Source organism: Urtica dioica, chromosome 4 (genome assembly GCF_054948205.1).
Source record: "Urtica dioica subsp. dioica isolate 48M chromosome 4, U.dioica_male_clone48M_v1_H2, whole genome shotgun sequence".
Taxonomy (NCBI): Eukaryota; Viridiplantae; Streptophyta; class Magnoliopsida; order Rosales; family Urticaceae; genus Urtica; species Urtica dioica.
In genome coordinates this window covers 13,339,160-13,364,965 of record NC_142759.1, presented here as the reverse complement: position 1 = coordinate 13,364,965, position 25,806 = coordinate 13,339,160, and the positions used below count along the sequence as shown (strand labels likewise).

The 25,806-nt window shown below is 40.4% G+C and overlaps 2 protein-coding genes and 3 pseudogenes across 2 annotated transcripts; 2 read left to right on the top strand and 3 right to left on the bottom strand.

Annotated features, from left to right (window-relative positions):
• Positions 1–3,726: 3,726 nt before the first annotated feature.
• LOC149400595 (transcription termination factor MTEF18, mitochondrial pseudogene) lies at positions 3,727–5,726 on the top strand (annotated as a pseudogene).
• Positions 5,727–11,490: 5,764 nt separating this feature from the next.
• On the top strand, positions 11,491–14,134 carry LOC149400594 (transcription termination factor MTEF18, mitochondrial pseudogene; annotated as a pseudogene).
• A 445-nt stretch (positions 14,135–14,579) lies between these two features.
• LOC149400593 (transcription termination factor MTEF18, mitochondrial-like) lies at positions 14,580–17,162 on the bottom strand. The gene has a single exon (XM_089612774.1). The coding sequence runs from the start codon at positions 17,078–17,080 to the stop codon at positions 15,383–15,385; it is 1,698 nt and encodes a 565-aa protein (XP_089468900.1). The 5' UTR covers positions 17,081–17,162; the 3' UTR covers positions 14,580–15,382.
• Positions 17,163–18,127: 965 nt separating this feature from the next.
• Positions 18,128–20,163, bottom strand: LOC149400592 (transcription termination factor MTEF18, mitochondrial pseudogene; annotated as a pseudogene).
• A 2,195-nt stretch (positions 20,164–22,358) lies between these two features.
• Positions 22,359–25,801, bottom strand: LOC149400591 (uncharacterized). The gene is made up of 4 exons (XM_089610457.1): positions 25,638–25,801; positions 24,508–25,526; positions 22,591–24,456; positions 22,359–22,501 (listed from the first exon to the last, which is right to left on the bottom strand). Exons 1-4 carry the CDS (start codon positions 25,799–25,801, stop codon positions 22,359–22,361), a joined length of 3,192 nt encoding a protein of 1,063 aa, XP_089466583.1.
• Positions 25,802–25,806: the final 5 nt, after the last annotated feature.

Genomic DNA, 25,806 nt, shown 5'->3' with positions numbered 1-25,806 from the left:
AGAAACTAAAACTTGCATGTTAAGGCAAAGAGGGCAACTACCTTGGGGCATATTTTTTTATGCCAAAATTTGCGGGCATGGTATGTCATGAGAATTCAGACAAACTATCCTATATTCCGTGTGAGAAAAAAAACAATTCCTCGAAAAGTAGCGAGGTATTTGTCGATTCCACCAAATTTACAAAGGCGACATAGTTTCAAGTACACATCTAATTAGAAGAGACCGCTTCCTTCTTTTTGTTCCGAGTATATTTCTCTATTTTTTTAAAATCTTTTTCCCCTTATATGGATCGCTATGTACTTGCATTAATTTTTTATTTTTTATTTTTATTTTTTATATATGGTTGATTGTCATTACAATGACGGTCCGGTAACAATTCGTGCTTCATTCGGAAACACACTCTCATTTATACGAGGCTGATTTTAGGAGTAACTCAGATACTGGTACGTGCATTGGAAGTATGTTGATCCTGTATCTTGATTTTTCTATTAAACCAAGAAATTTCCGACTTGCTTTGATGTACGAGAGCAAAACGATTTCACTTTTTATCGAATTTCTTGTATTGTATAATTTCTTGTATCGCAATCATATATAGACGGATGGTGATGATTGTGCGGTTCTTTTATTTTCTATTTCTCGAGTGAAAAAATAATAGTCTTCTGATCTTTGAGGAGCAGAGAGCAATTCGAGTGGAATTCATCGTTCTCACATAATATATAATAGTTAATGTCTACGTATGAATATAGCAGCCGGTCCAACCGTTGCCGATGCTTGGAGCGAAACATAAAAATGAGGCTTTACAAAAATAAATAAATATAAAATTCAAAGTAATAATATAATTTTTTTAACATTTAATTCTAATATTGTCTTATTCTTCAATTTCAATTTCATTACAATCACCAATGTTTTCTTCAATACCAGTTGTTTATTTAGATTTTTCTACCACCGTTTCACCATTTTCATACTCATGCACTTCTACATTTATTACTTGATCTTTTTTCATTAGAAATTTTTCAAGAGTTATTTTTTGGGAGTTAACCAATTCTTCATCTTTTTTTTTTCTTTTTTAGTTTTTCATAACTGGAAACATATTTTCGACAAGATGATTTTTGTATGTTATAAAAAGTAAATCACAAGTAAAAAAAAAAAAAAAAACTAAACTAAATGTAATAACTTAAAACTTCAACACTTGAAATAATCAAATTAGAGATATAAAATATTTGCTTGAAGTCAATAGATGATTGTCTTTTTCCTCTTTGCTTTCCCATTCTTGGTGATTCAATGTATTTGTCTCTAAATCTCTCAAATAGTCACTAATTATTAGAGAAAAATAATTTGGTGATTATGAAAATGACATATAAATAAATAAAATTGTATTAATCAAAGTTTACCTCAAAGATTCATATTTTTGAAGCGCCTCTCCTTTGAATTAACCGTTGTAGCAAGAAAAGAAAAAAAAGAAGAAAAAAATTTGTTCAACATGGTGGAAAGTCAGTGTGTAACAGCATTGGAAAGAAGAGCAAAAGTCGTTGGGACATTTCCTTATGTAGGACTAAATTAAGGCCCATTTCCAATTTCCTACTTTTTCCAAAAATTTACCAAACTAGGACTAGTAAAAAAAAATTTCTTTTACTCGATGGGCTGAGCGGGAAAAGAGAAAGAAAGAGAAAAAATAAGAGATTTTATTGGGGAAGATGGTAGGTTGGTAATTAGTATGAGGGTATAATAGGTAGAATTTTGTGTATCTCTCATTTGACTTTTTTTTTACTAGTCCTAGTTTGATAAATTTTTGAAAATAGTAGGAAATTAGAAATAGACCTTAATTTAGTCCTACTTTTGCTCAAAACTCATTCAGCGTTTCAATGTAAAGGGGCCTTTTTTTCCTTCTTTATTTTAAATAAAAAATTAAAAATTGGGCCAGAACTAATCATGGGCTTTTTTATTTTTTATTTTTAATTTTTTTATGCAATAATCGGACTCAAATAAGAGAATATGAACAATAAAATCATCAAGTTTGCTACAATATGGAGCCTATTAAATGAAAAAAAAATTAGGCCTTTAGCCTTGGTTTACTTTGTTTACCATATGAAACCGGTCTGCAACCAGCGAGATGAAGATTATAACTTGTACCTGAATTTTCATTCGATGCCACCAGTCAATTTTGACATTAGGATGTACTATTTATAAAATATAGATCTGATTTTGAATGATATATTATCATCAAGATTAAATATTGATTTAGTACGTATCTATCAAGTGTTGTGCGAACAAGTTTTGTAATGAGGATATGAGTTCGAATCACTAGAAAATAAAAGAGATAATATTAATAGTAATAACAAGGTTATGATTTGGGGATCCCTGTTAGCAATATTACAATAATACTGACGAAATAGAAAAAGACAATTTGCAAGAATTAAATTAATTAATTAATTTAAATAAACTATAAACCGGTATGAAAAAATGAGGAGAAGAGATCGGAAAAGAGAAAAACGTCGAGGTCCGTTGGACGGTTTTCTTGAAGCTTTTTATCACCCTCCCACGGGTGCTGGATTTCGTGAGCGAAAGTTTCCCAAGATACAACGACGAACAAGACGAGCAATGCACCACAAGACTCGACTTCAGCCAACTAGAACTCGAGCGTCAGAAGCTACCACCGGACTACAAACACAAAAAACAATTTTGAAGAGAGGGAGAGAGGATGCGTTTTAAGGTGTGTTTGAATGAGAGAGCTAAGCCTCCTTTTATAGGCCAATGCATAATGGTTACGAATAAGAACCAAACCAAAACCGCCCAGCCTTAAAGGCTTTTTATTTCCATTAACGCTCATAATGAGCTGTTACAAAACGCTTAAAATCGCCCAGCCTTAATGCACATGGTTACAAACTGTTGCAAATGCACATGGTTACACTAACTTCAATGTTTAATTCTCAACATAATATAAGAGTTATTTGAGGAATTAAAACTTTCAGAAGTGAGATTTGCAATAAAAAGATAGGAATTAGCCCAAAGGCCCAAAGCCCAAGACCGAGACATTCCCGAAACCCAAATCCGAACCCGGCCCGGCTCGGCGGCGCGCGCAGGGTTAAGAGTTAACCCACCTACACTTTCCTCTCTTGCACTTGTTTATCCACTAAAGAAAAATGATATTATATATACACTACAAAACACATACCCAAACCATGCGAGACTCTTACAATTCACTTCATTTACATATAACAAATATGTTATTTTAAGCATATTTTGAGCATCAATTTTTCATTCATTATAGTAATGATTTTGACAATAATTAATCAATCTTATACCCATCGCAACGAGGAATAAGAATACCCAAGAATTAACAAATTCTGATGAGTGGATCTCACTCAAATATTAGCCACAAATCACCCATACACTTGTAAATAAATCATTTTTATTTGCAATTCTTCCAACAATCCCCACTACAAAAAATTCATTCCATTCTTATTATTGAAAATCTCTCATTATATTTCGAGAACACCTCATTTTACATTTTTTTTTTCTAGTTGACTTATTTTTTCCATTATGTATACCAAAATCTGAGTTGTATTTAAAATTTAGATATTCAGGGAATTACGAGCTTTAGAAATCAAAGATATTTGTGGAGTTTCAACGCGGATTAACAGACCCAGATGATAGTGGCCCAGCCCAGTCAACCTCAGGATTAATGCTTTCCACGGCGCTAGTTGTGATTTGGGTGAGCTTTCGCCGATGAACTTGAAGAACGTTCCCTACGGGTTTAACATTTCCACGTTATTCTCTCGTCACTGCTCTTCTTCTTCTTCTTCTTCAACCACCGAAAAGCTTCCAAGATTCCGATGCACTAACGAAGTCCCACCGCGCTACAAGACATTCGTCGTCGAAGAATCCCAAAACGTCATCAGAGACTACCTTCACGCCACCAAATCGCTTCCCTTCGCATTCTCGGAGCTCATCGCCAAGAACTCTCCGTACTCTCTCTCCGGCATCGTCAGAAATATCCGATTCTCCGCCCCCAATTTCGCCAAGAGCTTGCGGACCTTTCTCAGGTACGATCCGATCAACGAGTTCGAATTCTTCTATGAAAGCATCGGAATCGCTTACCTCAATGTCGGAAAGTACTTGCCTAGGAACAAGTTCTTCTTGTCCGACGATTGTACGGTCCTCAATTCGGCCTTCGCTCTTGCGAGGTTCGGGTTTCCGTGGAATACTTTGGGGAAATTGTACGAGGACGAATGTTCGATTTTTCTCAGGTCGGAGAAGGATCTGAACATTTTGCTCACTTCGTACACGATTTACTTAGGGTGTTCGAACCTCTCTGTGGTCGGGATATGCCTTGCTTTTCCTCGCTTTTTGGCGTTAGACGGCGAACGAGATTTGGGCGGCGATGCCATGGCGATTTTCGACGACTTGAAAATGATTTTCGTGGAATTCGATGCCGAGAAAAGCTGTATCGAGGGAAATGTGGATGCTTGGTACGAGCTTTGTTGCAAAGCTAGGGTTTTTTATGATCTGGGCTGCGAGAAAGGGAAAATCGGCGAGTTGATGTGTGCAAAGAAAGACGTCTTTCTCCGGTGCCGGAAAGAAGATTTGGTCCGTAAAGTCGAGTACTTCATCAGGTTCGGCTCGAACAAGGTCGACGTTGGTGATCTGCTTCTTCACAGCCCGGAGATTCTCAATCTCGATCTGGAAACCCCGGTAATGTCTGTGCTAAGAGTCTTGAAGCATTTCGGGTTGGACAAGGACCGATTAGGGCTCGTGATTCAGAAGTACCCACATGTGTTGGGAAGGAATGAAATGGCCAATTTGCCCTCTGTGATGAGGGCTTTAGACCTGAACCAGTGGTTCTTCGATAGGGTCAAGTGCTCGGGTTCACAATTACTAGCAACTTGTGCCGTTACTTGCCCGGAAGAAGATTTGGATAAGAAATTCGCCGCGGCTATGGACAGTATAAAATCTTCGAGGTGTCCCGGTCCTTCGATGAGGAAAGTCGAGTTCTTGAAGAAAGTTGGGTTCGGAGAGAACGCACTGACGATCAAGACCCTGAGATACGTTAAAGGGACTTGCGAGCAATTACTCGAACGGTTTGAGTGCTTTCTCGAGATGGGGATCGCGTACTCGAGGCTCTGTTTGCTGATAAGATTGGCTCCGCAGATACTCACTCAAAGCTCGGGGAATGTTCAGATGAAGTTGAAATTTTTGCGGGAAGAAATGGGATTGTCGACGGAGTATCTGGACAGCTTCCCGGCTTTTGTGTGCTACGGCTTAGACCGGATAAAGTACCGGTACGGGTTCTACGTGTGGCTGAGAAAGTTTGGGTTCCTTGAGAAAGAATATGGAATCGCGACCGTGATTGGGACCAGCGAAAATCACTTTGTGGCTAGGCTCTCAAGGGTTCACCCGGCGGCCCCGAAGCAGTACTTGGAGCGTTTCGCTCGGAGAAAATTTGATGATTGTTCTTGAGATTAAATTCTGGTTGTTTTATGTGGGATTTTGTATTCGGTTTTGACTATTTTTGTAACAGAAAATTCGACGAGCAAACAGAAGGCGCTTGCTTATTATTGGCCTGCAAATGGGTATTTCTTTTGACTTCCACATTTGTTGATTTATTTGTGAGTGAATAAAGAAGCTCTTCACGGACTAACTAATACGTTAGTTCTATGTAACTTTTTTAGTTCATTGATCTCAGACTTGCAGATAATAAAGAGAACTCTAAACTTACTGCCTTTTAGATCATATTTATAAATAATAATAAAAAAAAACATCGTGCACTTCAGAGTACACTGTTATCTCTTTCATTAATAGTCTTATTCATTTGTTGTAGTTTGTAAATGAGTAACATTTAGCCTGCTTTTTGGGGGATTAGGGTGTGGATGCTCAATTGCATTAGGTTGATCGATTTATCGTGTGTTTTTGGCTAACTCATGCATGATTTATTGATTTGCAATTAGGAGGATATGCAAATCGTTGAACTGTTGTACATGTTTGACTGGAAATAGTTTAGAAAGTTTAAAGTTGTCTGTGGCATTAGAACCCTGATATTAGAAATTAATTTTTAATATATTGAGAGTACAAGATAAGAGAGATGAAACATCTAAAATATAAAACATAAAGAGGATTTTATAGATGCTCAAGATAGATTTATTTGATATTTTCGACATATAGCTATATTAACCTATCTGTATCAAAATTGTAGCTAAATTATCTTAACATTTAAAAATTCAGCCGCTTAATTCATTGAATCATAACATAATTCTTAAATACCCCATCATCAACTCTGGATCCGTCCTTCAAATTCGTGACTTTCACTATTAATTTTGATGTCTTTCCTCCGTCAATGAGCAAGAACACCTGTCCCTAGTTCACCTGAAGTGAAAATGTTAATGAAATTTATTGTTAAAGTTATAACTTCATTTCGAATATTTTTCAAATTGCTTGTCAAATACGTGTCACATCCGAAAGCGACACAAGAGTAGAGTTTGCTAGTGAAGAATGCTCCACCATCGGAATTAGGAAGGTAATATTAAGTTATTAACTACAAAGGTTAATGAAAATTATCATCCAAGTTCATGAAATTAACTTTCAAAGTTACAACTTCATCTCAAATATTTTAAAACTGTTTATCTTAACATGTTAATAAAGTCGCATCCGAAAGTAATCCAAGAATGAGATTGTCAATGAAAAATGTTCTCAAGCAGTCCATGAGTGACTCCCCATCTTTCACAGAGGAAAAAGGGGCAATAAAAGAAAATAATGCTAAAAGCTTTGGTCATTTGACAATGGCATTAAAAGAAGAATGTTAATAGTTTAGCAGAATTTTCAAAACATATCATAGTTTGATTAATATTATAAGAAAAATTAGACGAACTACCCATGTCCAAACGTTGAGATTGCAAAATAGCCAACCTTTGAGAAACTTTTGCAGAATAGCCAATATGGGTGAGCTGGCAAATCAGACGTGTTTTTTCTACCTAAATTGCCCTTATTTTTTTTTAACGTTGGTTTTATATAAACTGAAAGAATCAAAATGAAAAAGTCAACCAATGATCCACTTTTAATGCTTGTTTAACAGAATTTCCACGTTTAATTGCCCAATATTATTATTACTACAAAAAGAAAAGAGCCATGTGTATGCAGTCCTGAGCCTCGCCCCGACGAACCTCTCGCGGGCCTCGAGCAGCGGAGACAACCAGATCGCCCCGACGAACCTCTCGCAGGCCTCGAGCGGCGGCGACAACTAGATCGTGCTGACGGCGTATAGCCTGTTGTCGGAGATCGCAGTGAAGGCCCTGTTGTCGGAGATCGCAGTGAAGGCGGCGAACTCCGAGGGCAGGAAGTTCGCGGCGGGAAGAAGTTGGATCCGGGGTCGGAGGTGGTGTACGGGTTGGCGCAGTGCACGCCGGACCAATCGAAGGCCTCGTGAATGCGACAAAGGGGATCGAATGGCGGCAGAGGAAAATCCTCCTTCCCAGCTGATGTCTAATGTACGATGTGGACTTGTTCTTCCCAGCTGATTCATGTATGGAACGATTTTCAATCCTGTTAATTAACGTTAATATCTGTTAATTGCTGTTATGTAGGTTTTTGAACGATTTCAATCCTGTTAATTAACGTTAATATCTGTTAATTGATGTTAATTGACTTTGTTTTTGAATTTTTTCCTTGTTCTTCCCAGCTGATTCATGTATGGAACGGTTTTCAATCCTGTTAATTAACGTTAATATCTGTTAATTGCTGTTATGTAGGTTTTTGAACGATTTCAATTATGATATTAATTAACGTTAGTATCTGTTAATTACTGTTAATTGACTTTGTTTTTGAATTTTTTCTCGTGCGGTGTAGGTTTGGTTGCGTGTTTGAAAGATAAGCATTTATCACGGTGGAATTGTTAGATATGCATTTATCACGGTGGATCTGTTTTAGTTGGCATTTATTCACGCGATTCCAATTTCATTTCTTTCTTTTTTGGACGCGGGAATCTTCCAAATATTTTGATTTGATATTATTTAAATGAAGGGTAAATTTGTATTTTTTTACTGTTAATGTGGTATATTGGCTACACATTAAAAATAAACCAAAAGTTGGCTATTTTGACAATTACAACGTTTGACTTTGCTATTTTGCTCGGGCTCTCATATTATAATGAGATTCTAAAATGGTCCGTGTTCACAGTTCTCTTTACAAAAAATTACAACTCATTCTACTTTATGCTATTAGGAAAATGAAGTTATATTTTAAAGTAAAATGTATACCTTACATATATGGCTTTTTACTCATTTAAATAAGGGCATTGTAGCGAAATAGTCAAAATGAAACTATAAAATTTGTTTTTAGTCTATGTTTCACAACTTTTAGGGAAATAGCCAACATGAGTACCGTTTGGCACAACTTTGTTTTTTTAAAAAGTGCTTTTAGTTTCTGTTTTAAAAAAAAACTGTTTTTTTTTAAAACTGACAGGTGTTTGGTAAACTGTTTATAAAACAGTTGTTGCTGGTAACAAAAACTGATTTAGCGTTTGGTAAAATAAATATATTATGATCAAAAGACTAAAATAGACATGGTTTTAAAAATTAAATAATAATTATTTATATGCATATATATTTCAGTCAAATAACTTTTTACTACAACAACAAAAGAATATTTTAAAAAAGAATTATTTGTACTTTAATATGTATAACAAGAAAAATACTTAACATTCAACTAGAGTTTCATGTCAATAATATTTATAAATAAAAAAAATTATTGTAATTGTTCAAAAAACTCTAGCTTATTATTTTTCTAAGGTATTTTAGTATAGTTGTTTTGTTTACATTGGATCTAAATTAAAATACATATAGCTTAATTGATAAATTAAAGTGTAAACGTATATATTTAATCACCTATTTGTATTTACTATTTTTACATTATTTTTTATACTTTTATTAGTTCACCGACTTGACTATTTGTTGTACTTATTCCAAGGTCAGTCGGTGAGTTCCCTATTCTTTTTCCTTACTCAGAGCTCTCGAACTCTTTCTTTTTCTCTGTAAAGTGTAAACGACCGATTCAACAACTGTAGAAGCTGATGAATGTAAATTACAAGTGATAATAGAGAGAGAGAGAGAGAGAACGCGATCGACCGATTGTAGAACGCCGGGTTTAGCGATTGTAGAGCGATCGAGGTTATTTATTTTAGGGGTTTGCGGGTTTGATATTTTATGGTTTGATTTCAAATCTAGGATTCACGGAAGAGTTAGGCGATGAGATTTCAAATCCGAGATTGTTTTTAGGGTTTTGATTTGTTTCTCTAGCCATATATTTCTTATTCAGGCTGATCAATCGGGATTGTTTTTAGGTTTTGATTTGTTTTTTTTTTTGTTTCTCAAGCCATAGGCAACGAGCTCGGAGTCAGAGTATCGGAAGAGCGGGTTTGCGATACAAAAAAGGTGGACGAGATGGTCAGCGACGCCGAGCGGGCAGAGTTTCGAAGACGTGTGTCCACTTTCTCCAGCTCGCCGTTCGTCCGCGGCGGCAGAGTACCGAGAAGACATAAACTTCTCGGTATGAAGATGAACGGTCGGGGTGACAAATATGTATGTTCAGAGTGATGAAATACGTAAGTGGTCTCGGGTTTTCATTTTTGTATTTGAATATCTGTATTTTTGTGTATTTTCTGATAATATGTTAATTTATTTATACAAATATTTTTTATACGACAAACGCAGCCAAGTGCAATCTGTTAGTAAATCTGTTCATAGTTTTGTAGGTTAGTCTCGGTCTGTATGTTAGAGGGTTATTAGGAAATAATTTCGGGATTAATTTATGAGGACATTCCAGTAATTGTGTTCAGAGTGTTTAATCGCTTTTATCAAAAGCTAAGAATTGTAGCTTTTGGCAGTTACGTACAAATATGAAAAAACGATTATGAAGTTTTTACAAAAAGCTGTTTCACCAAACACTTTTTTTCAGTTTGGTTTTTTCAAAAAGCAAAAACTGGTCTTGAAACACTGAACCAAACGGGACCATGATTATGTGGCAATAATTAAGGTCTTATTTACCCTTATTTATTAATAAATTCGTTATTTTCTCTCTCCTATTTTTTTCCTACACTTTTTTTTTACATAAAAACTTCAAACAACCATATCTATCTCATATGAACTCGAAATTGAGTGATTCCAAATCCTACGGATTCGTGACGCCGAGATCTTCAAAAATAGATCCATTGTGTTTGATGAAAAATAATGTTTAATACCATAGATGTAGAACAATCTACCTTAAATATGGAAATAACTGAAATATTTTGAAATTATCAAAAAAAATAAATGGAAATGTAAATATGATGCATTAAAAATAATTTTTATCAAACACAATGAGTCTATTTTTGAAGATCTCGACGGCACGAATTTGTAGGATTTGGAATCACTCAATTTCGAGTTCGTATGAGAAAGATACAAAATTTTGAAGTTTTGATGCAAAAAACATTATTTGAAAAAAAATAAGAGAGAGAAAGTGACGAATTTATTAATAAATAAGGGCAAATAAGACCTTAATTATTGCCACATAAGTCATTTGACTATATCCCTAAAAATTGTCAAACATAGGCTAGATCCAAAATTACATGTTTAAAGTGGCATAATTAGTTACAAATCTCTTTAAATAGCGCAAAGCTTATAATAATTTTTCTATATTATTCGAGATCGATTTATATATGTGATGTAAGGCCAATAAAAAAGAAAGAGTGAAAAGAAAAAAAAAAAGATAAATAAATACCAACAATGACTTAGTTTGAGGGATTATTTTTGGGAAAATATCAACAGTATTTCATTTGTTCAATTGAAATACGTGTTATATTTTCAATTTTTAGAAATATCATACATATTCCTTCGGTTTAATATAAATGACATATATTTCTCTTAAAAATATGATATATTGTAAATACCACAATTTTCATTTATCTTTTACCAAAAAAAAAATTGAACTCTAAAAAATACCCTGAATAAAATAATTTTTTATTTTCTATTTTATATTTAAAAAGTTAAATAAAAACTTTCTTTATAAAAATTTAATTTTTTTTAATAATGATAAGTTTTTTAATTTTCTTTTATAAAACAATATATAAATATTTATTCTATTAAGGGTCTTTTGGAAAATTCAAATTATTTTTTTTATTAAAAATAAATTAAAATGGTGGTATTTATAATATAATATATTTTTAAGGGAGATATACGTATTTATGTTAAACTGAAGAGACATGTATGACATTTCTAAAAATTGAAAGTATAAATTACGTATTTCGATTAAACAGATGAGATATTGTTGATATTTTCTCATTATTTTTTTCAGGTCTTAAAAATGGCAATACATTTCAATTATTAAAAAGTTTAAAATATTTCTTTGTAAGAATTTGTGCTTAAACATTCATTTGTTTGTGAGTGTGACTCTATGATCAAAAGAAGAAAAATAAAATAAATACAAAGTATATAAGCCGATGGGTCCAATCAGAATCGTTTATTTAAGACAGAGAGAGGCTAAAACCCCAGAAACCCTTTGGCTTGTGAAGAACCCCCAATGTCTCTTCCCCGAAAGGCGTTCTTGTCTACTCTTTGTTCGAGTGGCAGCCGAAAAAACAAGCCGTTTCAGTACGTTCGAACGGTGTTCAGGCCCAGATTCGTCACCGAAGCCCAGAAGTCAATCAGAGACTACCTTCACCAAACCACCTCTCTCCCTTTCCTCTACGCCGAGCAGATCGCCATAAACTCCCCGTTTTGCCTCTCCAAGTTCCTCCGCAACGTCCGATTCTCCGCCGCCACGCTGGCTTCTCAGATCAACAAGGCCGTCAGGTACGAACCCATCAACGAGTTCGAGTTCTTCCTCGAGAGCATCGGCGTTCACCGCGAACACCTCTCTCGCTTCTCTCCCCCCAAAACCTTCTTCTTCTCCGAGGACAGAACTTCCCTCGACGCCGCTTCCGAGCTCTTCCGCCTCGGATTCCCATGGAATAAGCTAGGGAAGCTCTACGTCGAGGACGCTTCGATCTTCCGGAAATCCCCGCCGGATTTGGATCGGAGGCTCTGTGAGCTGAGAGAGCGGTTCGGATCCGAAAGTTGTCTCTTCGTCGTCGGGGTTTGTTTGGCCTTTCCTCGCTTGCTTTCGGCCGCCGGAGACGACCATGACGATGAAGAGCTGTTCAGGACTCTGAAATGGGTATTTGTGGAATTAGGGTTAGAGAGTGGCAGTGTTGATGCGAATGTGGATGTTTGGTACGAGGCTTGTTGTAAAGTCAGGCTCTTTCTCGATTCGGGCTGCGAGAGAGGCAAAATCGAGGACCTTCTGCGAGAAAAGAAAGCCGATTTCTTTCGCTGCTCGATGGAAGTCCTCAGCCGAAAGTTCGACTTCTTCGCCAAATTCGGCGCCTCAGACCTCGAAGTAGCCACGTTCCTCCTCAGGAATTTGGAGATCTCGAGCGTCGATCTCGAGACCCCGGCGGTCTCGATCCTAGGGTTCTTGAAACACCTCGGACTGGGCTCGGAAGAGGTCCGCCGAGTCGCCGAAAAGTACCCGTACGTCCTCGGCAGAAACCAGATGGCCAACCTTCCCTCCGCCATGAAAGCTCTGGATCTACACACGTCGTGCTTCGACAAGATCAAGAGCTCGAAAGGACGGCTGTTGACCGAATACTCGATCGGGTCTCCCGAGGAAGGCACGGACCCGAGATTCGAGGCCGCCCGGGAGAGAATCGAGTCCTCTGGATGCGTTCACCACGTCCGAAAGAAGCTCGAGTTCTTGAAATCCATCGGGTTCGGAGAGAACGACGCGACCGTGAGGACTCTAAAAAACCTCCAAGGAAAAGGGGTGGAACTGCAAGAGAAGTTTCACTTCCTGGTCGGGCTCGGGATAAAGCACTCGGACGTGTGTTACATGCTGCGGAGGAGCCCGAAGATGCTGGCTCAGAGCCGGGAGAAGCTGGGGCGGAAATCGGAGTACTGCCTCGGGGAGATGGGCTGCTCGGTTGACTTTCTGGTCAACTATCCGGACTTCTACACGCTCGACTTGGACTTCCGGCTGAAGCCGAGGCACATGTTTTATCTGTGGCTCCAGGCTGGCGGTTGGAGGCCCCGGTACTCCATCGCGGGAATGCTTCAGATCACCGAGAAGAGGTTCGCCAGAAGGGTCTATGGGATTCACCCCGCTGCTCTCAAGCACTACCTGGAGCGCTTTTTGAAACCCGTTCGCGAAGAGCCGAGATTTAGGTGGGTCGGTAATGCTTCGAATCAGCGTTGCGAGTTTCTGGACAGATTGAACAACTCGAGAACCCGTCGGGAATTACGCTAGGAGGTGAAAAAAATCCCGTTTTCGCATCACCTAAGAGATGTTGGTCTGGTGGTCGGTTCCTCGGAAGAGGTCTTGTGGGTTCAAGTGCCCTTCTAAAATACCCCACCTAGCGATTCATAGTGTTCCTAGGGACGAAAACCCTAGGTGTTTGAATGAGGTTTCTCGAGAGCCTTTGAAGTTTCTTAGGTGAAAAGCTATATAGAGAATTGGCCGTCTCTCGTTGATTGAAGGTTGACCACAGCTCTCTCTATACATGACGTGGTTGACTATCTTAGTTTCAGAGATTGAAGTAACTTGTTTTTATAAGCAATGAAAGAAAGGAAGAAAAAATATAATCAAATTCTTTAATATCTGTTTATTCGTGTATTTTGTATCCAAGCTTCTGAGAGAGTTGTTATGTGAGTCGCGTGATTATCGGCAGTTCATCCAGTGACTTGCGTTTCTTCTATATACCCGGTAGTGGTTCAGATAGGCAAAATGAGGTTCTTAGGACGACTTTTGCTGCCCAGAAGGGCATTTCCGGAGTGCAAAAACTATCAATGACGATTGATAAGAGGGGTATTTGTGTCTCCAAGCTTTTGTGAGGGATGATTTGTGTGATTATTGGCACTTGTTGAAGGACTTGTAGAACTTCTATGCTTCGGAATCTACCTTGCTGCTCGGGCGCGCGCTTGGAGCTTTTCTTGGGACTTTTTGAAGGCTTCATGGATCTTCTGATTAATATCTTTTTAAAACAAAATTCCAATGGAATCATTTTCTGACCATTTTTTCCTTTATGTAGAAATGATTGAATTTTAATGGAATTGTTTCTTGCTGCTAACATCATAAATTTTTGTCAATTTTCTTTTAAAAAGAAATCAGCAACAGGGGTTCATGGAATTGAATGTGTTTCTTGTGCCTAAAACAATCCGATGTCCCTCATGACCACACTATAGTTCATTTTGAACTTCAAACTCTGCATAAAAGATAAAACCAACCGCACTTCAGTAGAGTCCACACTGCGAGTTAAATTCTTTTTGTATTGACAAATGCAAGGTGCGTTAATGATATGAACATCATCGGCATACTCTATTGATTTCAAAAAATTAAAAAAAATAAACATGTTCTTTTAATACACTTGTTCAATAGTGACATAAAAAGGCGTTATGGGGTGTGTTGACATTGATAGATTTAGATGAGTTGGCTTGGAACAAAATATTCTCACTATCAAAAGACTCTTTTAATAACTCCTTTATAATCGACGAACATTTCTAATGAAAACCGTTCCAAACCACCTAACACCTCTAATTCAAATGGGTCAAACCGCTAGGTCTTGAACCACCCACGTCGACATTCTGAGTTCCAACAAAGTCACACAACGAATGAGCTCGAAAATCAGATTGGGAAAAAATTTAGACTCTATCTTGTCTTAGTCTAATACGGGAAAAAAAACAACTCACATCTAAATGTTCGTTTAAACGACCCACATTCATGAGACAACCTTGACCAGAAAGAAGGCACTAGGTTTTTTTTTTTGAAATAATAATCCTTGAATTAACAGACGCTAAGGCACTAGAAATTTGAATGAGACACAAAACTAGAATACCACTGGAAAAAAAGGATCCCGCAATTTCGCCGCACACCCTCAAACCTCGCCACAATCCGGTATTCTATTTTCTATACATATGGTTCCGATTTATATACATACGATTTTTCTACATTTTTTTATACATGACCCACCCCCGATTCTGACCCGCCGAGAGTTTTGAGCGAGCTCCATCCATAAACCTCCTTCGTCTCTTATCATCCATTTTCTCTGTCATCTTTTTCCTTCTGAGTACCAATCTCGGCTCTTGGCTCTCCCCGGGATTGAGGACACTCCAGCCCTGGGAAGACAGACTCTCTGGTGGCACAGAGAAAATAATCGAGAGTTCTTTTGCGAAAAAAAAGTCTCAGAATCCTTGGCTGGCGAACTTCCTCAAGCCCTGACATGAATGCATTTCGCCCGAAATAACTCAGGGATGTCAAAATATGCAATGCAGAATGGGCAGCAGTGACACATAAAATAATTAAAAACAAGATCTTGGCCAGCCAATATCTAGAACCGCTCGAGGTAATGTTTCGGAAGAGCCGGGTGATATTTATATAGGTATAAAATGAACTTTTTCTCGGGGAGATTAATCGCGAATGGAATCGAATCAAATTTAGCTAAATTCGACTCTCTAAGCCAAAGAACAACTGCGAGCTTGCTTTTGAGCCGAGCATCGCAGCTGAAGTGCAAAAACTTCGGGCGAGCAACGAGTAACTCCATAGGAAATCCTATTTCATGGCGCAAAAAGGTTACCTTCTCTTCCAAGATATTTACGCCTTGACAAAAGAAATCCGGCGCTCTCACTATCATTAGGCAAATATCCGAATGCTTGAAACCCAAGCGGACGAGGCAGTCAAACCGTTCTCGCAAGCTATCGTGGGCGCCGCAGATCCGATTCAAAAGATGCACGGTCTTCGCGTTCTCACCAAACCCGAAACCTCTCAGGAGCTCGTATTTATTCTTTCTCCTAACCGAACACTGTTTCCAAGCTTTCAAGAAGGCTTCATCATCGCCCTCGTTGGGGAGGCTGAGGGAATAAGTTTGTAACAATTGACCGTTCGATCGCTTGATCTTGTCGAAACACCATTCGTGAAGATCCATCGCTTTCATGATATTGGCCAAATTAGTCATTCTGTTCCGACCCAAAACGTGGCTGTACTTTTCGGCCACGGACTGTATTTTGTGTCTCTCCAATCCGAAATGTTCCAGAAGACCGAGCACCGATACCATCCGGGTGTCTAAATCAAGACCAAAAAGCTCCGGCCTTTGAAGAACGAACATGGCAATTTCTTCTTCGTCTCCAACCCCAAATCCTTTGAAGAACTCGAGCTTTCGCGACATAACTAAAACGGTGGAATTAATGAATAATTTGATGTTATGGATCATCAAATCAACAACCATAGTCTTATCGCAACCAGAATCCCAAAAGAATCTGGCTTTGCAACAGAGCTCATACCAAACATCCACATTTCCTTCGACACAACTCTCGGCGCCAAGAGCCGTGAAAACCCTCTTCAAGCACCGGAAAATCTCGCCAGAATCTCTGGGAAACTCAACTTCTAACCCTAACAGACGAGGAAAAGCTAGGACGATTCCGACCAAGGCGAGTTTATCGATACCGTACCTCTCTTTCAATGCGTAGAGCCTCTCCGATAGTTCCGCCGGAGACTTGCGAAGGACATACGCGTCGGCGGAGCAGAGCTTACTGATCATCGTCCACGGGAAGCCGAACCGAGAAAGCTCAATGGCGGCATCAAGAGCCGCACTGTCCTGCGAGAAGAAGAACGTTTTCGGGGCCAAGAAGCGGTGGACCTCGGCTTGATCGACGCCTATACTCTCGAAGAAAAACTCGAACTCGTTTATGGGCTCGTACCTGAGAATCTGCCGGAATTTGGTCGGAAAAGTCTCGCAGGAGAATCGGATCTTGGGAAAGAGCGTTGCGAGAGAGAAGATGGAGTTTTGGGCTATGAGCTCTGCGAAGGCGAACGGAACGGACTTGTTGGCGTGGAGGTACTCTCGCAGCGCTTTCTGGGCTTCCGCTAGAGCTGTGGCTTTGTAATCACCGTGGATTCTGTTTATGAATCGGAAATAGGGAAGCTTCTTCGAGGCGGTGGAAATGGCGGGTGAGGAAGAGAAACTCCGGTGAGAAGCGAACGTTTTCGTTGCTCTAAGGAAGAACAAGTGTTTGGGATTGAAGCGTGGCATTTGAGTAATGAAATGGTGGGGATTTAGGGTTTTAGGGTGGTTTAAGGTAGAAGAAGAAGAAGACTCTCTTTTTAATATATATATTTTTTTTCAAGGAAAGATATATATATAAAGACGTTTTTCCCTTCTTTTACAGTTTTACCCAAACGGGGTCTTAAAGAGTTTCTATGAGCGGGGTCTTAAAGTTTGAAACTTGAGAACAATGTGACGATATTTCAATATCTTTGTTCACTTCAACTTCTTAGCTGCCCTTTGTCCTTGATCATTCTCGTTCTCTTCAAATTCTTTAGACGGTACTATTTGTCAAAGTTTTGGACCGTCTTGTTGAATTTTCGGGGATTTTAAAGCAAATTCGATGGTGTTTTCAGTGTTTCCATACTTTTCATATCGTCTATGTTTATGTTTACAAGATTTTTGATGATTTAGAATAACTTTGATGGTTTATAGAAATTTTCGATTGTTTGTCATACAATTTCGATGGAAGCACTATGTTTCTCATAAAATTTTGTATGGTTTTTATAGAATTTTGATGGTACTGAAAAGAGAAATGTTTTCCTATAAATTTGAGAACTTTCTATTCTTCTATGTTCCATTTTTTAATTGTTTTCAAGAAGAATTCGATGGCGCTTTCATTCCACTATGCTGTCAAGTAATTTTGTACCAAAAATTTAAAGGGTTTCTTTTTTTTTTTTTTTTTTTTTCGATGGGTCAAGAAAATATACCAACTTGAGTAAAACCTTAAAATGTTTAATGCTTTTTTTTTTTAAAAGCAAATTAAGTTGCTTTGCGAGATTTTACCAATGACAACACGAGTATTTTGTGTTGCAGTGAAATATGGAAAGGATTACTAGCCCCCGGGGAGGTACAAGTGCTGGTTTCTTCGGGTGCAATACCTCGCGGAAAGGACATGGAGGGGCGTGAGACATATTACTAATTACGATATGCCCATCCACATCATACATATATTCCTAGGGCCGGTCGGCCTGCAAGTAATATGTTCCATAACCAAGGAGTGAGAGAGAGCGTTTGGTTTGATCATCGCCAAAATGGAGAATGAATAAAGGATTTTCATTAACTCTGCAAATGAGTACAACTCAGTTTATATACCGAAAACAGTAAAGTACAAAATCAGTTGTAACTAACTCTCCCGTCAGCTATCTATCGACTAATGAAATAAAGGAATAGATACACGAGTATATATGTCTCACCGACCTACATTTATTCATTCAATGAAGGAATGGTCGAGATCTTCATAGCTTGATTGTTACCTTCTGTGAGTAGTGTTTTTACATTCTGTTTATACATTCCTTATCTGAATAGATAATGTTTCAGAAGAGCCGGGTGGTGTTTATAAAGGCGCAAAATGAACTTGTTCTCGTTGAGAGATATCGTGTATGGAATCGAAAAACATTCGGCTCCCAAACCCATGTCTCTAAGCCAAGTAACAATTTCGAGCCTACGCTTGATCCGAGTGTCGAAGCAGTAGTGCAGAAGCTTTGGCCGAGCAACGAGAATCTGCATAGGCAACCCCGTCTCGTGGCACAAAAAAGTTACCTTCTCTTCCAAGGTATCTGGGCCTTGACAAATAAAATCCGGCGCTCTCTCTATCATTATGCAAACATCCGAGTGCTTGAAGCCCAAGCGGACGAGGCGGTCGAAGCGCTCCTGCAAGCTATCGCCAGAGCCGCAGAGCCGCTTCAAAACCTTCACGGTCTTCGTGTTTTCGCCGAAACCGAATCTTCTCAAGAGATCGTAGTTCTTCTTTCTCATAGCCGAACAATGTTTCCAAGCCTTTGAGAAGGCTTCATCTTCATCGTCACCCTTGTCGGGGGGCTCGAAGGAATAGGTTTGTAACAACCGAGCCTTCGATCCCTTGATTTTGTCGAAACACCATTCGTGAAGATCCATCGCTTTCATGATATTTGGCAAATTAACCATCCTGTTCCGACCCAGGACATGGCTGTACTTTTGGGCCACGGACTGTATTTCGTGTCTCTCCAACCCGAAATGTTCTAGAAGACCGAGCACCGATACCATCTGGGTATCTAGATCGAGATCTAAAAGCTCCGGTCTTTGAAGAATGAACATGGCAATATCTTTATCGTCTCCAACTTCAAATCTTCTGAAGAGCTCGAGCTTTTGCGACATATCTTTAATGGTGAAATTAAGATAAATACCGATGTTATCTATCATCAAATCCACAACACTTGTCTTGTCGCAACCAAAATCCCAAAAGAACCTGACTTTGCAACAAAGATCATACCAAACATCCACGTTTCCCTCGACACAACTCTCCGCGCCAAGAGCCGTGAAAACTCTCTTCAAGCACTGGAAGAGCTCGTCAGAATCCCCGTGAGACTCGCCTTTTAAGGCCAACAGACGAGGAAAAGCTAGGATAATTCCGACCAAGGCGAGTTTATCGAGACCGTACCTCTCTCTCATCGACCAGAGCCTCTCCGAGAGTTCCGCCGGAGACTTGCGAAGGACAGACGTGTCGCCGGAGCAGAGCTTACCGAGCATCGTCCACGGGAAGCCGAAACGGGAAAGCTCTACGGCGGCGTCGAGAGCCGTACTGTCCTGCGAGAAGAAGAACGTTTTCGGGGCCAAAAATCGGTGCACCTCGGCTTGGTCGACGCCGATGCTCTCGAAGAAAAACTCGAATTCGTTAATGGGCTCGTACCTGAGAATCTGGCGGAAGTTGGCCGGGAAAGTCTTGGTGGAGAATCGGATCTTGGGGAAGAGTGTGGCGAGGGAGAAGAGGGAGTTTGTGGCGATGAGCTCGGCGAAGACGAAAGGAACGGACTTCGTGGCGTGGAGGTACTCTCGAAGGGCTTTCTGGGCTTCGGCGAGAGCTGTGGCTTCGTAGGCGCGTCTGATTCTGTTAATGCATCGGAACTTGGGAAGCTTCTTCGAGGCGGTGGAGATGGCGGGTGTGGAAGAGAAGCTCCGGTGAGAAATGGACGTTGTTTTTATTGTTTCTCTAAAGAAGATGAAAGATTTCGGATTGAAGAGTGGCATTTGAGTTATGATGGTGAGGATTTAGGGTTTCAGTGAGGTTTAAGGAAGAAGAAGAGATTTTCTCTGCTCATAAAAACCGAACCAATAATTGATTAACACTTAACACTTAGAGCACCCCAATAAAGACACCAAATTTAATGTAATTTTCCCACTAAATTTGGTGTAACTTTTATACCAATTTTTTTCAATAATATTTATTACACTGTATGTTACACTAAAAAATATTCTAATAATATGTTTTTTTATCAGGCTTTTTAATCTAAATGCTTTTAAATTAAGTGTCTTAATTTTATTAGTTATTTGTAATATTTAATTAGATATTTGACTGTTGTCGTGTAGTTGAGCAGGGCCAAAAAAGTTATGATCAAGGCCATGAAAGCATTGCATCACTAGATGATCAATTTTTTCCACACAGTTGGCACTGACATTTTTCATAGCCTATACCAAGTTGATCTCGACCACGCATGATGTTGAAGTTATAGCCACGTCCACCAACGTTGTAGTTGATCTGATTGAAACCACCCCGAGGGAAGCCTTGGTTACCACGTAAAGGTTAAAAACCATCGTGATTGAAGTTTCCATGACCATAGGTTGAATCACGACCACGATTCCAATTGGAAGAGTTCTAGGTGGAATTATGGTTGGCAAAGTTGGCCATAGACGAATCTGGTTGATCAAAGGACTTCTTCTCAATTCTACTATCTTGAGTTGGTAGAAGAGACTCGACTTCTGCAAATTTCAGTGGCTCAACATGATTTTACATATACATAATGAAATTCTCATATTCCTCAGGTAAACAATTGAAAGTTGCATCAAAATGGTCATTTTTCCTTTAATTCTTCCCCAACCATAGCCAAATGATCAATCAAATTGCAAATCTTAAGGAGAGAATCATTGACTGAGAGAGATCCTTTTATCATATTGTTTAGTTGATCTTGGCGATCCCAGCTAACGAAGGTAGGATTAACAACGCCGTTTTCGCGATTCCTTTCTGTGGTGAATTCCGGTGGTGGAATCACTTATGACGAGATAAATCAATGCAGATTGTGACCTCGCAAGGTTGCAAGAACTTGTTTTTGCCAAACAATATAGTTGTTGGCGTCGAGCTTCGAAGCAATCGGATGAGAAAACGCAACAAATTGAGCTCCACCAGCATTTGTTGCGCCGTCCATGGCGAATCCGTAACCTAGATCTGGATCGAAAAATAAATCGCTTGAACTAGAGAGCAGAGTGAAAAAGCTTTAGCTCTGATACCATGAAAGGAAACAAAGATAGACTCGATTGAGGATAAGAAGAAGATCTCTCAATACCATTCAAATGAGCACTAGCTCAATATTTATACATGTACAGGTAAAGTAACAAACTCTCTAACTGAGTCTAGTAAAGACACAACGACAGAAAACATAGTAAGCTAAGAGAGTAAACGACAACAAAACTGTGAACGACAATCTATTCTCTAACAAATCACAATAGCTATGTTGAAGCACATGACACAATTAAAACACACCATAAAAAAACACTCAAATAGATAACACGCAAACATCTCATTTTAAACCTAAATAATAAAACACCCAAATAACCCTAACCAAAAGATATTCTCGTTTTTACCACCCATCCGTGAATGAGAGAGCCTCCAGAGACCGAGCATGGGATAGATTGCCGAGTTAATGATGATAAATAATGTCCGAGTTGATTGGGACGGATTTCGAATTCATATAATTTACTTTATCTTTTAAGTTTTATTTTATTTTTTTTATATCAAACATCTATTAATACTATGAATGAATTGATATAGGATTCAAAGGATAAAACCCTCAATTATATTGTAAACCAATTTTTTTTTCAAACTTTATCGGTACTTTTGAAATTCAGATCTTCAAAATTCGTATTTATGCCATTTTTTCTTCTTCTTCCATAGAACTTTTATCTTCAAACTTGTTGGCTTTTATATGCGTGTTAAAAAAAAAAAAAAACACTTACGCATAAATCACATGTTTAATGTACAAATGTACTTCAAATAAGCAAAGATAATTTTGTCATAAAAGATGACTATTTAATTAATAATCAAAGTTAATTTGGGAAATGAATTATTTTGAATAAGTCATGACAACATAATTTAAATTACAAAAATAAAATATATTCATGTTTCCAATTTTCTCAATTGAGTAACTTTGAATGATCGACACATTATTAGTTTTGTTTGCTTCGGGCACTCTCTTTCTTTTTTTTGAGAAATCCTGGGAGGAACCAGGAGATTGTATTAAAGCTCTTCGGCTAAACAGAGGTCTGCGATCTCCGGGGGAACAACCTCCACCCAGACGACTCGCTCAGAAAAACGCAGGGCTTTTTTCGCCAAAAAATGGGACAACATATTACAAGATCGAGGGAGGTAGCAAAATTCCACTGATAAAAAATACACAGATAAACGCATGATTTCTTCTACCAAAGAGTGTTTAGAAGATTCAATGCGGTGGCGCAATCGGATTGTATACGCAGGTTCAAGAAACCCAGATCTTTAGCGACGCGGAGACCTTCCAAAATCGCTGTCAGTTCGGCCAGGAGCGGCGTAAAGCGACCGTTGATCGGAGCGATGAGCGATGCCCGTATCTGCCCTCCGGAGGAGCGCAGCACCCCTCCCGATCCGCCGACACCGCCATCCCGCGCGAGCGCCGCATCCACATAGACCGCCGTAACCCCATCGGGGGGCGGGGTCCATCGTGCTGGCTTCTTGGGTCCGTCCTTCCCCGGGCGCTTGGTGAGGGATGCTTGGCGGAACTCGACGATGTAATGGGAGGCTCGATTGATGCGGTCCGCCGGGGAACTCCGCCGTCCAAAGTGCAGTTCATCATTCCGGTCGTTCCAACAGCCCCAGGCAATGGATACGAAGACTTCGAAATCCGGGACTGACATCGCCGCTTTCACCAAGATGAGGAAGGCAACTAAATCACCGGCGAAGCACGATTTAATCATCTTCCACCATCCGGTGAGTTTCCACGCCGCCGCACTTACCCTGCAACCCCATAGTGCATGGAAGACGTCTTCCTTGGCCGCGTTGCACCTTGAGCATCTAGGATCGACACTCATCCCCCTATGCACCAGGTTCCCCGCCGTAGGGAGCCAATTATTCCCCACCCTCCACAAAAAAGCCTTCAATTTTGGCGGAATGTTAAGCCTCCACAGCCCCGTCCACCATTTCTCCGTCTCACTAGGATTTGCCGAGCCCTCTCTTCCTTCGGCTTCGCGCGCCACCCCGTAGCCACTGCGCACGGAGTATTCGCCATCCTTAGTGAAGTGCCAGCACAAAATGTCGGGGACCCCCACCGGGCCACTTGGAATTCGCATCACGTCTTCGAAATCCTCATCGTTCAAGTAAGACCGCATCAATGGGACATTCCAACTTCCTCCCGGGAGTTTCAAATCCGCCACCGTCGTGCCCTCCGGAATGAGGGTGGGGTCCCGTAATCCGAAACCCGACCGTCTTGGAACCCAACGGCCCGAACGCACATCCACCGAGGACCCGGCCTCAATTCTCCACCTGGAGCCTTTAAGAATAAGTTCCCTCCCCCACATGAGGCCTCTCCAAGTGCTCGAAGCATATTTCATGTTGGTAGTAGAGAGGATGGTCGAGGATGGATAGTAACAAGCTTTGAGGACTCTAGCCGCCAACGAGGAGGGAAACCTTAACACTCTCCAAACACCATTCGCCAAGAGCGCTTGGTTGAAACTCCCAAGGTGTCGAAAACCTAGGCCCCCCTCCTCTTTCCGGGCTACAAGCTTACTCCACCTCCCCCAATGGATCTTCCGCTTCTCCTCGGTACTTCCCCACCAAAAGTTGGCGGCCATGCGGTGAAGGTCTTTGATTAGCTTTTTGGGGAGGATGAAACAGCTCATCACATAGCTTGGAATCGCTTGAAGCACCGCTTTGATAATAACCTCCTTTCCGGGGAAGGAGAAAAAGGATCCTTTCCATCCCCGAACCTTGTTCCAAACTTTCTCCCGTATGTAATTGAAGACCTCCGCCTTGCATCGGCCCATGGTCATTGGCAGCCCCAAATATCTTTCGTGTCCCTCCGTGACCTTGACTCCAAGGACCGTTGCACATGAGCGCCCCACTTCTTCTTTGACCTTCTTTCCGAACCAAACTTCCGATTTGTCAAAGTTAATGACCTGACCCGACGCACGAGCGTACGTATCCAGACACTTCTTCACTTCTCCTCCTTCCGATCCCTTCGCCGTAAAGAAAATGAAACTGTCGTCGGCGAAGAAGAGATGAGTGACGGTAGTTCCCCCCGTGCCGAACTTCAGCCCCGAGATTCTTCCCCCTTCCTCGGCTTTCCGGAACAAGGCCGAAAGGCCTTCTGATCAGAAAAGGAACAGGAACGGGGATAGGGGATCTCCTTGCCGGATGCCTCTTTGTGGAATAATGTTTCCTTTCATCCTTCCATCGATAGCGAAGCATAATCTAACGGATGTAACGCATTTCATCACCAGGCTGACCCATTCCGGCGCGTATCCCAACCTGAGCATGACCGCCTCCAAAAAGTCACATTCCACCCGGTCATATGCCTTAGACATATCGATTTTGAGAGCGCCACACTTCCCATTCCCAAAGCGGTCTCTCCGCATGGTGTAAAGGCCTTCGAAGCCAATCAAGACGTTATCGAAGATCTGTCTCCCTCCCACAAAGGCACTTTGAGACTCCGAGATGGTTCCCCCCATGGTTGTGCGAAGCCGGTTAGCGACGCATTTGGATATCGCTTTATACATGACATTGCAGAGGCTTATCGGTCGAAAGTCTCGGACATCCTCCGGGGATTTGATCTTGGGAATCAGCACTAGAACCGTCTCATTCAACGTCCCTAGCTCGTCGCCATCGTTAAGAACTCCAAGGCACACTTTCGTCACGCTTTCACCCACTGTGTTCCAGAACTTGTGGAAGAAAAGTCCTGAGAAGCCATCTCTGTCTGGTGCCTTAGAAGGGTCGATGCCAAAAAACGCATTCTTCACTTCCTCCGCCGTAAATCTTTTCAACATCCACGAATTGGTTTCGGGAGATATTAACGGGGATAAGCAGCTGATTACTTCACCAACAACACTAGCATGGGGGTTAGAAGAAGTAAACATATTTTGAAAGTGCTTCGAGATGATACCTTCGATGCGACCTTGATCACTAGTCCATACTCCTCCCTCGTCCCGGAGCCCCACAATAGTGTTTTTCTTCTTCCGAATCGACGCTTTTCTGTGGAAAAAGCTTGTATTGCGATCTCCACTTCGGAGCCACAATATGCGACTTCTTTGCTTCCAATAAGTGTTTTCTTTTTCTAGCAGCACATTGAGTCTCTTTTCCTCTACCCGCACTGCCTCCGCATCGAACGCCGAGAACGAGGAGTTGAGTCTCTCAAGAATGGCCCTTTGCCGAGCTATACCTCTGCGTAACTCTCAGAATTTTGAACGCCCCCAACTCGCCAGCGCCTTCGAGCAATGGCCCAACGACTCTCGGGCGTCGTCCTTCCAATGTGTAGCTACAATCTTGTCGCACTCTTCATCTTCGCACCATGCCGCTTCAAACTTGAATCGGCGAACTGCCCCCGGGGAAGGCTGGTTGAGCCGTGTCCGATCCTTGTCTGTTAGCACCAAGAGAGGACGGTGATCCGATCCCCAAAAATCGAGGTGATGCACACTCGCTGAAGGAAACATATCCATCCACT

Coding starts and splice junctions, on each gene's coding strand:
- LOC149400591 (XM_089610457.1), bottom strand. CDS start 25,801: ATGGATATGTTTCCTTCAGCGAGTGTGCATCACCTCGATTTTTGGGGA. Junction 25,527..25,637: donor GCATGGTGCGAAGATGAAGA/GTGCGACAAGAT, acceptor AGAGTTACGCAG/AGGTATAGCTCGGCAAAGGG. Junction 22,502..22,590: donor TCTGGGTTTCTTGAACCTGC/GTATACAATCCG, acceptor ATTTTTTATCAG/TGGAATTTTGCTACCTCCCT.
- LOC149400593 (XM_089612774.1), bottom strand. CDS start 17,080: ATGCCACGCTTCAATCCCAAACACTTGTTCTTCCTTAGAGCAACGAAA.